The 14015-nt window shown below is 37.7% G+C and overlaps 1 protein-coding gene across 1 annotated transcript in view; it reads left to right on the top strand.

Moving 5' to 3' along the window:
* Positions 1-14015, top strand: part of NR2C1 (nuclear receptor subfamily 2 group C member 1) — a 59429-nt gene that overhangs the window by 7503 nt on the left and 37911 nt on the right. The window contains exons 2-6 of the mRNA XM_007946139.2: positions 1346-1576; positions 7322-7403; positions 8617-8796; positions 9934-10081; positions 10170-10260. Coding sequence (XP_007944330.1) covers positions 1346-1576; positions 7322-7403; positions 8617-8796; positions 9934-10081; positions 10170-10260 — 732 coding nt within the window. The remainder of the gene's footprint in view (positions 1-1345; positions 1577-7321; positions 7404-8616; positions 8797-9933; positions 10082-10169; positions 10261-14015) is intronic.

Below are 14015 nucleotides of genomic sequence, written 5' to 3'. Positions count from 1 at the left end.
CCTTTTTTTTGGTATTCTCACGCAAATTCTTCTGCTAGTTGGGGTTTAGTCCAAATCTGCATCCTTTCCTTTAAGGCTCAGGGGTCCAAGATTATCTTCTGTGTCTGTGTTAATTGGTTTCCCTTTTCTTTGTTGAAGAGGGTCTGTGCAATCCTTCTGCCTAGTCCGCCATCTTGCCCCCAGAATCCTACTAGCATTTCTTGCCAGCACTTCTGCAAAGTATCCTTTCTGGTTTCCCCTAATTATACTGTTGAACCTTCCCACTTCTCTTCTTCACACAAAATGTAGAATGATTGTTTTTAAAGATCCTGCCAGTTCTTGTTCCAAATCCTCCAGTCATTTCCATTTCGTGCAGTAGGAAATCCAGACTTTTGTATGGCCTGTGAGGTCCTATATGCTCCGGCCTACAGCTGTCCGTCACGTCCCATCTTCTATTGTATTCCCCCTCGCCCACTCTGTTTCAATCACACGGCTCTTTTGTACCTCATACTTCACATATGCCCAAAACACTCCTTCCCCGGAGTTTCTTCTGCCTGGATTGCTCTTCTCTTGATAGCCTTAAACCTTAGTCTCTGCCAAATTTAAGTCTGCAAAAATGTCATTTCAGAAAGAGCTTCTCTCTTTGGTTTCATTCCAAGTCATCTCTCACTTTTCCCTACTTTATTGTTCTTCATAACAGTTAATAACACCTGACAGTGTTATTATCTGTCTTTTCCCACTAAAGTGAAAGGTCCGTGAGAGCAGTGATTTTGTTTTACTCACTGCCTGTATCTTAGGATTCAGAATCCAAAAACCAAACTCACTGCCACCAAGGTGATTCTGATTAATTACAACCCTTTAGGACAGAGTAGAACTGCCACATAGGGTTTCCAAGACTGTGAATCTTTACGGAAACAGACTGCCTCATCTTTCTCCCATGGAGTAGCTGATAGGTTCAAAAAGCCAACCTTTTGGTTAGAACCGAGTAAGTGCTTTAACCACCACCAGAGCTCCTAGGACCCAGAACAGTGTTGGGCAAATAAAAAACAACAACAATAATGCATGTTTGTCTAAGACCTGTCTTCTGAAATGGAAGGAGGAAGAGAAAAGGAAGAAAAGAATCCAAATAGTGAGGTCAACGTGTTCTTCTTACAGTACCTTTATTTACTTGCATAGCTGTTTATTTCTGTAAGACAGAATTTTGTGGAAATATGATTGCTAATTCAAAAAATGTATATGGTATGTTATATTGAATATATATGAAATGGTGTGCTTATCTGGCTTTGTCTGAAGATTGAAAAAAAATATGTGATTAACTGGAAAAAAATGAATGTTGTTGCTTACTAACTAGACGTGCTTGTGTTAGATTGTTACAGAGCAGCAAACTGGCCAAAAAATCCAGATCGTGACAGGAGTTGATCATAATTCGCAAGGCAAGCAGTTCATTCTGACGAATCATGACGGCTCTACTCCAGGCAAAGTCATACTGGCCAGGCAAGATTCCACTCCAGGGAAAGTTTTTCTCACAACTCCAGATGCAGCAGGCGTCAACCAATTGTTTTTCACAACCCCTGATATGTCTGCACAACACCTTCAGGTAAATTACTGCAGAAATGTCTTTTTATCTTAAAATTTTTCAAAAGATTCAAAAGTGTGTCATGCATGGAGAGGTGGACACTGGGAAGAGGTAACTATGGGGAGGAATTGGGAGGGGAGCTGCTGCATTGTGGTAAACTGTGGTCAATGTCATGAGACAAAGTGTATGTAAACTGCTGTATGGAAAGTGAATTTGCTCTGTAAATCTTCAACCAAATCACAATAAAAAAAAAAAGAGAGAAAAAGAAAAGTGTGTCATAAATATAAGTCTTGCTGTTAAGACCTTATATATACGCATATTCCATAGAACAAAAAATCCTGCATAAACGTGAGCTGTGTAGTATATCTGTGACAATGGCCCTCTTATGGGCCACTACACTTTTAACACAATATTACACTCATATTTTGGGGAGTTCTTAGTTGCAAATAGTAAGATCCACTCTGGCTAGTATGAATTGGAAAGAATTGTTGGGAAGGCTGAAGTGAAAGTCCTAGACCAGGTTTCCAGGAATAACTACCGGAGCATGTTGTAGAACTGGCTTCTCAGAGATGTGCTGCTTCTACACAGTTGGAAAACTACCAAACTGCATTTGCAACTGAAGCTCCCAGAACAAGCCTGCCTGTAGCACAGACAGGAAACTACCAAATCAAGGAATCAGAGTTGTAGCTGCCGGTTTCAATACTGTTCTCCTCTGTGTGTACAGATGGCATGGCAAGGGCGTCTAACCTCCTCAGCTTCTCAAGGGAAAGGAGATTCAAGATCCACAGCCCAAGGCTGATTCCTATGAAACAGAGGTCCGACAAGCCTTCATCCTCCAGCCTTTTTACCAGTTTTGATGACAGCCGTCCCTCCCGTGCACAGCAGTCTTTACTTCTTTGCTAGATTCAGTAATTTTTTGCAACGTGCACGCAGAAGTCACAGACCATACTCATGATTATGAGCTTTACTAGGGAAGTAATAGGTTACAATTCAGGATCAGAAATGACTCAGGATACAGTTGTTTGATTTAGACAGCTGCTTCTCATCCTCTGCTGCTGAGCTCTACTGGGGGCCTTCTTGCCACCTTTCCTCTGCTTCTGCTTATTGTCATATCTTGCTGTCTCCTGTGTTACTGCTCGCTCCCTGGCACGCAAATGTTCTCTCACTGTCTGTCTCTGCTTTCCACCTTCCTTCTTCCTGCATCTAGGAATTTCTCAGCACAGGGATCCTGGGTCCAAAGGACACACTCTGCATCTAACTCTTCTCTTTTGGTGGTCATGAGATCCCCCATCTGCCTCTGGGATGGCTCATTTTAAGCCTAGCCAGATGCCACAACTGACCAATCACCTCATTAGGGTTCCATATACCTTCTTTGCATGGTCCCACCACGTAGGGGCAAGGTTGTGTGTTGCTGTGATGCTGGAAACTATGCCACTGGTGTTTCCGATACCAGCAGGGTCACCTGTGGTGGGCAGGTTTCAGCAGAGCTTCTAGACTGAGATCGATTAGAAAGAAAGATATGGCCAGGTCCATCTCTGAAAAAAATTGACACTGAAAACCTTATGAATATCAGGGAAACATTGTCTGATAGAGTACCAGAAGATGAAACCCTCATTGTTAGAAGGCACTCAAAATATGATTGGCTCAAGCACAGCAGCGATTGTGAGGATGGCCCAGGACCGGACAATGTTTTGTTCTGTTATACATAGGATGACTGTCAGTCGAAATTGACGTAATGGCACCTAACAACAACAACTCCCACAAGGGTGCCATTAACCTTTTTGGTCTTATTAGCAAACTGTCCATTCCCCTTGGTTGTCACAAGCACCTCATTTGCATAATCCCCATCCAATTGATGGGAGTTAAAAAGGTTATGGCAAGAAGGGACATATTGTGATTCACTGAACCCCAATTGTCATCCTCCCACATCATCACTGACATAGAAAATAGTTCCCTCCATGGTCTGCAATGTCTTTCTCATACTTTACACCAGAACTCGGTCAGTAGTATAGTTTCACTTTACATAATTTTAATTTTTGCTAGTTATATATTATTATTCAAAGAACCAGGTACTGGTTTTACACACTGCATGCCTGTGGTTCTATGAAGATACTTTCACTGCTGGTTGCTGTGTTTGAATACAAATACAATGCACCCTTAAGTTTGCCTTCAGAGACTGTTATAGGGGAATGCCCACTTAAAATTGTGTCTCATGTTTTGTGTTAAAATACTGATCAAAGAAAATTCCTTTTAGGATTGAAAAACTTAATTGCTAAAATATTATAACAAATGATATATTTTGCCTATATCCTGATAGATGGGAGCTATGGTGGCATAGTGCCTAAGGCACTTGACTGCTAACCAGAAAGCTGGCAGTTCAAACCCATCAGCCACTCCTTAGAAGGAAGGTTGGGCAATCTACTTCCGTAGTGATACTGCCTTGGAAACCCAAGACGGGTCGCTATGGATTGGGTCTGACTCGACAGCACATAACAATAACAACATCCTGATAGATACTGTTGTTTTTTTTTTCTGTGACATCATTTGTATTGTTTTCAGAAACCGCTAAGATAGAAAATGGATAAACTGGCCCAGCTACTATTGTCAACCACTTGGAAAGGGATCCACATAGGAGATCCTGGATAGAGTAGGAGAACAATGTAGAACAAAACTCAAAATCATTAAAAAAAAAAAGAGAGCTGGTGAGACCATGGCCCCTATGTGTCCTTCAGATCTGGAATTGAACTCACTCCCATGGCTTCCAGCCAAACAATAGACAGGCATATAGGGTGAACATTTACATCAAGTAGATACACTACTTAGGGTGATCAACTATAGGAGAACAGAAGGACAATATTTGCACAGGGCTTTCAAAGAATATCTAATACCAGAAGTTGGTTATTTTTCCCCCAATACGTATGAAAGATTGATTTTTGTGATTAATAAGAAATGAAGGAGCTCTCGTGGCCTAGTGCTTAAGGCATTTGACTACTAACCAGAAAGTTGGTAGTTCAAACCCACCAGCCACTCCACGGAAGGAAGACTGGGCGGTCTGCTTCTGGAAAGATTTACCACCTTGGAAACCAAAGGGGGTTGCAATGAGTTGGAATCCACTCGATGGCAGTGAGTTTGGTTTTTTTTGATTTTAAGAAGAAATAATACTTCATATAACCTCGTAAGAGATAGTCATTTTAAGGGCTCTTTAAAGTACTTAAGCTAAGGGGGCAGGAATGCATGGGAAAGGATGACACAAGGAAGGAGTAACTACAGGGAGGAAGTAGGAAGAAAGCTGTTACATTGTGAGGAATTGCAGTGTGTCATGAAACAAAATTTGTATGAATTGCTGTATGAAAAATGAATTTGCTTTGTAAACTTTACCCAAATAAAAATAAAAATAAAATAATTATAGTAAATAAAAGGCATTTTTCTTACTGCAAAAAAGAAAATGGATAAGCTGTTACAGATTTATAAGAAGTTGTTTTATCAACAAAGCAGAAGTCACCCAAAAAGTATTTATGACGTTGTATATAATTTTTTTTTAATTACAGGACTTCATTTTTTTAGAGGATCTCTAGATTTACAGAAAAATTGAACAGATTATAGAGTTCCCAGATTACCCCCCAATACATAATTTCCCCTATTATTAATAGTTTGCATTAGGTACAATTGTGAAAATTTGTGAACCAATATTGATACATTATTGTTAATTAAAAATGGACTCTAGTGTCACAATAGTTAAGTAGTCAGCTGCTAAGTGAAAGGTCAGGAGTATGAACACACAGGAAAAAAGACCTGGCTCCCTTAAAGATCTCAGTCTAAGAGACCCTGGGGTTGCTATGAGGTAGAATCAATTCAACAGCACACAACAGCAATTATTAACTGAAGTCTGTAGCTTTTTCAGTTTTCTTTAGTTTTTATCTAATATTCTTTCTGTTCCAGGATCCCATCTAGGATACCATGGTACACTTAGTTCATGTCTCTTATGGCTTTGCTTGGCTGTGACAGTTTCTCAGATTTTCCTTCATTCTACTGACTGTGACAGTTTTGAGGAGTACTGATCAATGGGATGCCCCATTATGGGAATTTATGTCTGTGGTTAGATGAGGGTAATAGATTTTTGGGAAGAAAATCACAGATGTAAAATGGCATTTATTACATTTATTGAAGGCACCCAGTCAACAAAGATTTATGACTGCTGACATGTTGAGTTTGATCATGTAATTGAAATAGTGTTTGTCAGGTTTCTTCCCTGTGAAGTTGCTCTTTTTAAATAAATTTATATATTTAAAATAAGATAATATTGATAATTGATCTAGTTTATAAATCATCTCTACAACAGGCAAAGAGAAACCTGTGGGATGGAATTTCTCTGCACCAGAATCAGATGATTTGATTTCTGGTTTCGTGAACTAAAATGGGGTGTGGGCAAGGCCCTTAACCTCTCAAAATCTCTTCTACCCTTAGTAACAGAAGGTAAAAGGTTGGCATCATTTGCAATAGTTTGCTATTAAGGGAAAGTATGATAATTTTATATATGTTTTCAAAGGACTTCTGATACTGGAAATAGGTTTTTTATTTTCCCCCAGTATGTATTAAAGATTGATTTTTGTGGTGATTAAGAAGAAAAGATACCTCATATCACCTAGTAAGGGACAGTCATTTTAAGGACTCTAAATTGTTTAAAATCAGAATTACTCCTAAGTATTTACACCCTTAAGTAGTGAAGAAAGACTCTAAGGTAGAGGATTTCAGTTTGTTACTTGTTTTACAGCAAAGGGGAAGGTGTTTACTAAATGCCATATCACATTTTTTTGGTTGGAATTGATGCTTCATTTCAAAAGATTGAATGAAAGTGATGAGAAGGTTGAAATATAGCCTAGGGAAGAAACTAATATACTTTTTCCAGGATCATATTAGCTAGGTCTAGTGATGAACTCTATGTATGACTTGAAGAGGCTAAATTTGCTTAGGGAGCTCTGGTGGTGTAGTGGTTAAGGCATTTGGCTGCTTACCAGAAGGTCAGTGGTTTGAAACCACTAGCTGCTCTGAGAAAGAACAATGAGGCAGTCTAAAAATTTACAGCTGGAAACCCAGCGGGGGTCGTTCTGATTTGGAATCAACTTGGTGGCAGTAAGTTTAGTTTTGGGGTTCTTTTTGAGTAATTCGCTCAAGGCCACCTGACTTAATCCCATTGTTGGCAGCTGACTTCCTGTCCTTCGTAGGTTCTGTGCTTCTGTGCTCTCAACCACTGTACCTAACCAGAATCTTAGACATTTCATTCATAAAAACTTTCAACCTTTGTATAGTAATCCTATTTGCTTTATAATAGTTGATTACACCAGTAAAACTTTTTCCTTCTAACTCCTTTTCTATTTTAAAAATTGAAGGTTATCTTTTTCATGCTGTTCTGGTTTATTTTAGTTGTATCATTCCATTTGGACAGATTCTGAGCTCTTTAAAGACAAATTTTGTAATAGTACTAATAACTACTGCACTAATTTAACCTGTTCTATATGTACAATATTTAGTGTTTAATGGATGAGATGCATCAAAAAGTACCTCATGTATTTGTGTGTTGAACAGTCTGATTACATTAATGAGACTGTTTTATGAAAAATTAATTTATAAAATGTGTATAATAGAATTCAAAATTTTAAAATAACATATAAAAATAAAGTAAAAAGCAAGACTAACTGAATGTTCCTTTAATTTTTTGACAGAATAATGGTATTCTTGAGTAACAAGAATTTTTTTTTTTTTTTAAAGCTCTTAACAGATAATTCTTCCCCAGACCAAGGGCCAAATAAGGTTTTTGATCTTTGCGTAGTATGTGGAGACAAAGCATCAGGTAACATTAAGAATAGCCTCCTATCAATATTGTTAAATAACTACCTAACTACCATGATTCTTCTACTAAAAGCAAAAAGGGAAGTAAAGGAGTATGTCATTTTTATGTTGAATGTATTTGTAGTCTATGAAATTTGACAGATTTTCCCCAAAGCTTTTTATTCACCTGAAGATATTTTCTCACTTTAATGTAGTTTCATTAGATTTTATAATGACTTATAAAATGAAATATAAAGTACATATTTCAAAGAATCATGAAAAATAGTTTCTTTTTAAAAGTAAATATGAGAATATTTTGCATGTGAAAACTAGAAGTTTTGTCAAATCATTTAAAAATAATTTATGATTCTTAATAATACATAACAGTAAGCCCTATTCTCATTCTATTGAATTATTGAGGTTGGGGAAAAAATTCTGATTAGCCGTATTTAGTGCTCTGCCTAGCTGACTGAAAAGGCATTTCTTAAAGCCTGTTAAGTGTTCGGGGTTGTATCACTTTGGTGTCTTCATATCAGAAGTGCATGCTTACATCCACTTGTGTGTGCATGTGTGTCTCCTGTTGATGAACGCCAGTGAGATCAGTGGGATATAGTTCATGGTTTAAGGGCACAGTTTATTTCCTTTAATCTTCTTTTATCTTTTTGACGCTTGATTACAAAGACTTCCTCTAGAACTTTTCCCAGAATATGATCCATTTGTTAATAAATGTGTAAAAAAAAAAAAAAAAAAGATTGTGAAATGACAGGTTAACCAAAGTATAACAGATTTCTTCAGAAATTTCAAAAGTGGAGCTCATAATTTGGAGTAATTACTGGTTTTGGAATATTAGCTGACATTTTATGCTTTTTTTCTTGGGCACAGTTTTCCAAATAAAATACTTCTTCTATAATATATACCAAAACTATAATTTCTAATTGGTATCAGAAGAGAAAATAGTTTTTATGTTAAATAATGAGATTGTAGGTTCACTTTTTCCCCCCAGATTATCTATGCCTTTGTTAAGATCACTTTATAAAATAACTCATATTGTATAATTTCTCAAAGAATATAATTATTTCATTCTCAATTTAGTGACTCCTAAAAAAAGTTTTTCATAGATTAAAAAATCTCACTGTTTCATCTCTTAATTTTGTTAATATGTAAAGGGAAGTAATAGGTGTGTTTCGTTTGTCTTAAAATATGTGACTTGTATTTCTTAAACATTTTGTCTCTAGGACGTCATTATGGAGCAGTAACTTGTGAAGGTTGCAAAGGATTCTTTAAAAGAAGCATCCGAAAAAATTTAGTGTATTCATGTCGAGGATCAAAAGACTGTATTATCAATAAACACCATCGAAACCGCTGTCAATACTGCAGATTACAGCGATGTATTGCTTTTGGAATGAAACAAGACTGTATGTATCACTATAAGGGAGAAAATACTTGTAAGGATTCAGACATGCAAGAAGTATATATTAACATTAAAATATGTCAAATATGTACACCTGGTAATTTACAATTTTCCAACTAAATATATAGTAATATATACATATGTACTTTTCAGTCATTCAACAAGTATTTATGTACATATGTACCAAGCATTTATTTGTAGTTTGAACTTAGTAACAAAATACCAGTTTTAGTGATCTATTTATTACTAATGAGATAATAATAGCTAACATTTATTGAACTCTCATGATGGCTGACACTGTTAAGCCTATTGACTAATTTATCCTCACAGCAATTCTACATAGTAGTAGATATTGTTCTCCTTTTACTTGCAGGTAAACACAGTAACTTGCCCAAGGTCACAAAACTAGTAAGTGGCAGAAGTTGAATTTTAGTCCTAGCAGATTCCCCACACCCCAAAAATGCGCATTTAACAACTATATTATCTCCTAAGAAGTATCTGGGAGCTTTAGTGGCATAGTTCCTAAAGCATCTGACTGCTAACCAGAAGGGTGGCAGTTCAATCCCACCAGCCACTCCTTGGAAGGAAGACTGGGCAATCTACTTCCGTAGAGGTACCACCTCGGAAACCCAAGGAGGGGTCGCTGTGAGTCAGAATTGACTCGACAGCAGTGAGTTTGGTTTGTAATAAGTATCTTGAAATAAAATTCTTACAAAGTACTACCGGTATTTTATAAATGAAGGCCAAACAATTATTTTCCTTGCCCTTAACTAAAAAAATTACCTTGATCTTTTTGTGGCTATTAGAATTATTTTCAATTGGTTAAATTTCAATTGATTTTTAAGACCTAAAGGACCCCTAACTTCATTCTTTTAGACTCTGAGCTTATAAAAAAGTGAGAGTTCCTCTTTATTTCTACACTATGGGAGCAGGAAGAGAAAAGAGAGATGCAAATTGTCAGTTTGACTATTCTGAAGGAATCTTGTTGAATTTGTAAGTAATTTCTAAAGATTGGTCATTATCTTGGCACTTCAATTTTGGTAAGCATGTCTCTTATTTGCAGCATTGCTAACCTAGAGTTTACATTTACAGTTGCCTAGAAATTCACATTATGATTTAATAGCCTGACATATTTTTGTAGCTGTTCAGTGTGAAAGAAAACCCATAGAGGTATCAAGGGAAAAATCTTCCAACTGTGCCGCTTCAACAGAAAAAATTTACATCCGAAAAGACCTTCGGAGCCCACTAGCTGCGACTCCAACTTTTGTAACAGATAGTGAAACTGCAAGGTATAGTTAAAAAAAGTAAATAAGTAGCTGGTCATTTGTTCTTCTCCCCAATGAAACTAAGACTAACATTTGTACTTACTTGTTACAGGTCAGCAGGACTGTTAGATTCAGGAATGTTTGTGAATATTCATCAGTCTGGAATAAAAACTGAGTCAACTATGCTAATGGCACCAGATAAGGTATGTTTAGTTTAATTTAGGTTGAAAGTTTTTCCATTTCTTCATCTCCAACATCAGTCTGGTCATTTGATTTGGTCTTAAGTAATCCCTTTTACAAGGGGTGTGTGTGTGTATGTGTGTGTGTTTAACATAAATTAGACATGCTAGACATGTTCATTATTCCACTTGGACAGTTGTGGCTTCATCCTGAAAGTGACAACCATTTAAAAATCTTCCAGGTTTCTCTTTTATCTTGAAATAAAAGTCCTCAAAAAAAGAGACATAATATTTGCAAAATTCTTATATTCCTTTTATGTTCCCCTATAAATTGTGTAGTTCCAAAATCCTTAAAATATTTCAGGTAAAGAAAAATTCTTAGCTTACCTCAGTCAAAACATTGACTTGAGTCAAGAGTAGGGATAGGATTACAAGAGCTTCCATATTGAGTATCCAGGTCATCTGGGTTCTGTTAAAGATTGGAACAGCTCTTTACTGAGAAAGGGTCTAAAGGAAAGAGTTTTTTTAGATGGAGCATGTAGTTTCTTTATTTTTAGAAACCGTCTTATGAAAGCAGGAAACACAAATTCTCATGAAGTCTCATATTTAGAAACAAATTTTAGGGCGCCTATAACCAAGGTTCCACTCAGCTTATAACATGATTTGCTTTTATATAACCTATAAGGTTATTCATACTTCTTATTGCTAGATTTGTTATATACTTGTTGCTTTATACCTTAAGACATTCTAAATACTTGTGCTCTCGAATCAAATTCGTCTGCCACATAAGAGCTGCATACCCTTGGCCTAGTTATTTGACCTTTTAGTGCCTCAATTTCTTCATTTATAAAATAGGCATAATAAGAATGTCTACCTTAAGGTTTATGCTTTTGCTTTTATTTATGAAGTGAGGAGATTTGTCCTCTTATCATACATTTCGGCATTGTAAGATTGAATTTAGGAAACCAAGTTTTCTTGAGAAACTACTATTTTCCCAGTTACTTTTAAATTTATCTTTATTACATTTTTATTACAACCTTGTGTGATAAATTTCTTTGACAAATGATTCCAAAGTTTTTTAAGCCACAGCATGAGATTCTTCTACTCTACTGTTCTGTCCTAGTCTTTAATGGCAAAAACTTGAAAATCTCATTAGGTAGACATATTACTAAATGAAGAATAGTATGTGATTTATATAAATTAACATTTCCCCCTATATATCCTGTTTCCAATAGCATACAGTTAAAATGATTTTTTATTTTAAAATTTAGGTCTAGATACCACCTCAAAAATACGTAAGCTTCTAAGTTTTAGCTGAAAATTAAAACACTTTAAAAATCTGTTTCGTTAACAGTGGCATGTAAGAGAATAAAATACCTAAGAATAAATTTAACCAGGGATATTAAAGACTTATACAATGAAAATTGCAAAATACTACTGAAAGAGATTACAGAAGATTTAAATAAAGGGAAATATGTTCTGTATTCACGGATTGGAAGTTTTAATACTGTTAAGATGTCAGTAATACCCAAAAGGATCTATAGATTCAGTGCATCCCAATCAAAATTGTAACCTTTCTTCCTGTTCTGGTTACCTAGTGCTGCTCTGACAGGAATCATACCACAAATGGGATGGCCTTAATAAACAGGAGTTTATTCTTACAATTTGGAGGCTTTAAGTCCAAGTTCAAAGTGCCAGGCCCTAGGGGCTGGGTGAAAGCCCCTCAACCTTGGGGTCCAGCTCTGCTTCCTGCTCCCGGCCTACTGGAACTAGAAGCGTTTCTTCACTCAGACAGCTGCTGGCTGCTGAGGCTGAGAAGCCCCAAGGTTGACAAGTAAAAAGGCACAGTCTCCATGTTACCAAACCAAACGGCAGGCCATTAACTTAAGTCCATTGTAAGTCCCAAGGTCGGCAGAGCATAGCAGGCTGCTCAACAAAGACACAGCTCCATGCAGGGTCTGAGCATGCCATAGGCTAGAGACCATTCTCAAAGCTTCTCCTTACATACAGGAAGCAGACCACATACCCAAAGGCAGCTATTCAGCTGCTCCCAGTAGATTCCACCATGGAGTTGATTACCAGTCTCATCATGGGGAATACTACATCCAGCTGCCCAGCCACTCAACCAGGCCCAGGCAAGTTGACAAACAAATATAACCACCACACGTACAGATAAGGAAAAAACAATCCTCAGCTTTATGTGTGCAAAAAGGGCATCCTCTGACCTCCTCTGACTTCACAAGAGGGAGACAGGGTCACCATCAGCAGCATCAGCCCAAGGCTGATTCCTCCGAGGCAAAAGTCAGACATGCCGCCACCCTCTCGTATTTTTACCAATTCTGACACCAACCATCCCTCCCATGGCACTCTCTACTTCTCTTTTTGGTTTGATAATTCATTGCCAGGCCACACACAACTCACAGATATACTCATAATTATGGGGTTTATTGGAGAAGTAATCAGGTTACAATTCAGGATCAGGAACACACAAAATACAATTCTTCCATCAGAACAGCTTCCCCTCATTTGTGCCCAAAGGTAGGTCTCTCTCTGTCCCTTGGCCCCTCAGCTTAGCCACTGCCTTGCTTAGGCAAGTGTTATAAAGCTCTTTTAGCTCTGCCTCTGTCAGAGGTACCCCATCCACCAGCAAGCCTCCTACCTAGGAGCTTTCTTGCTCCATGGGCCAGGACGCTCACCACTGTGTCTAATGCCAGTCTCTTGGCTCTGCTACCTTTGCTGTCAGCCTCTCTCTGCCATCTCAGCACAGGGATCTTGGGTCTAAGGATGTGCTCCATTCCTGTCTCTTATTTAATGGCTATGAGATCTCCTTTTCTGCTTCTGGGATGGCTCATTTTAAGCCTAACAAGACGGCAAAACTGACCAATCCCCTCGTTAAGGGGGTTTTTTGCATGCTCTCGCCCCCACAAGGGTGCCGTGTGCCTTATTTACAATATTAGCAAGCTATCCAATTCCCCTGGTGGGCCACAAGCACCTTACATTTGCATCGTTCTACCCAGTCATCTTGTGGGAGTCAAAAACACCGTAGCTAGAAAAGCCATATTAAGGAATTCAGTGTACCACAATGTGGAATAGAAAGAGGCCTCAAATAGTTAAAGCAGTGTTGAAAGAGGAGAAAAGAACAAAGTAGGAGGACTGGCACTTCCGGATTATATATGATTTCATATACAACTACATGACCCAGCATTTCCACCCCTAGATACATACCCAAAAGATTTGAAAGTAAAGACTAAATAGAGACTTGTATAATGATCATTGCAGCACTATTCAAAGTAGCCAAAAGGTGGAAACAACCCAATGCCCATCAACAGATGAATGAATAAACAAATGTGCATACGTGAAATGGAATACTCTCAGCTAGTAAGAGAAATGAGCTCTTGATACGTGCTGCAGTATGGATGAAGCTTGAAGACATTATGCTGAGTGAAATAATTCAAGCACCAAAGAACAAATACTGTGTGATCTCACTTATATAAATAAGATACCAAAAACCAAAACCAAACTCATGGCCATCGAGTCAATTGCAACTCTTAGCGACCCCCATTTGGTTTCCAAGGCTGTAAATCTTTACGGAAGTAGATCGCCCCGTCTCCCTTCCGCAGATCAGGTGATGGGTTTGAACAGATGCCTTTGTGGTTAGCAGCCAAATACCTTAACCACTACACCATAAAAGTTAAGGACAAATGTCCAACAACTGAGGAATGGATAACCAAACTTTGGTACATTCACACAATGGAATACTATGCAACGCTAAAGAATAA

This window comes from Orycteropus afer, unplaced genomic scaffold, assembly GCF_000298275.1.
Source record: "Orycteropus afer afer isolate SDZICR_OR568_19922 unplaced genomic scaffold, OryAfe1.0 scaffold00151, whole genome shotgun sequence".
NCBI lineage: Eukaryota > Metazoa > Chordata > Mammalia > Tubulidentata > Orycteropodidae > Orycteropus > Orycteropus afer.
Note: the sequence above shows the minus strand (reverse complement) of the source record. Positions and strands in the feature narration are given on the sequence as shown.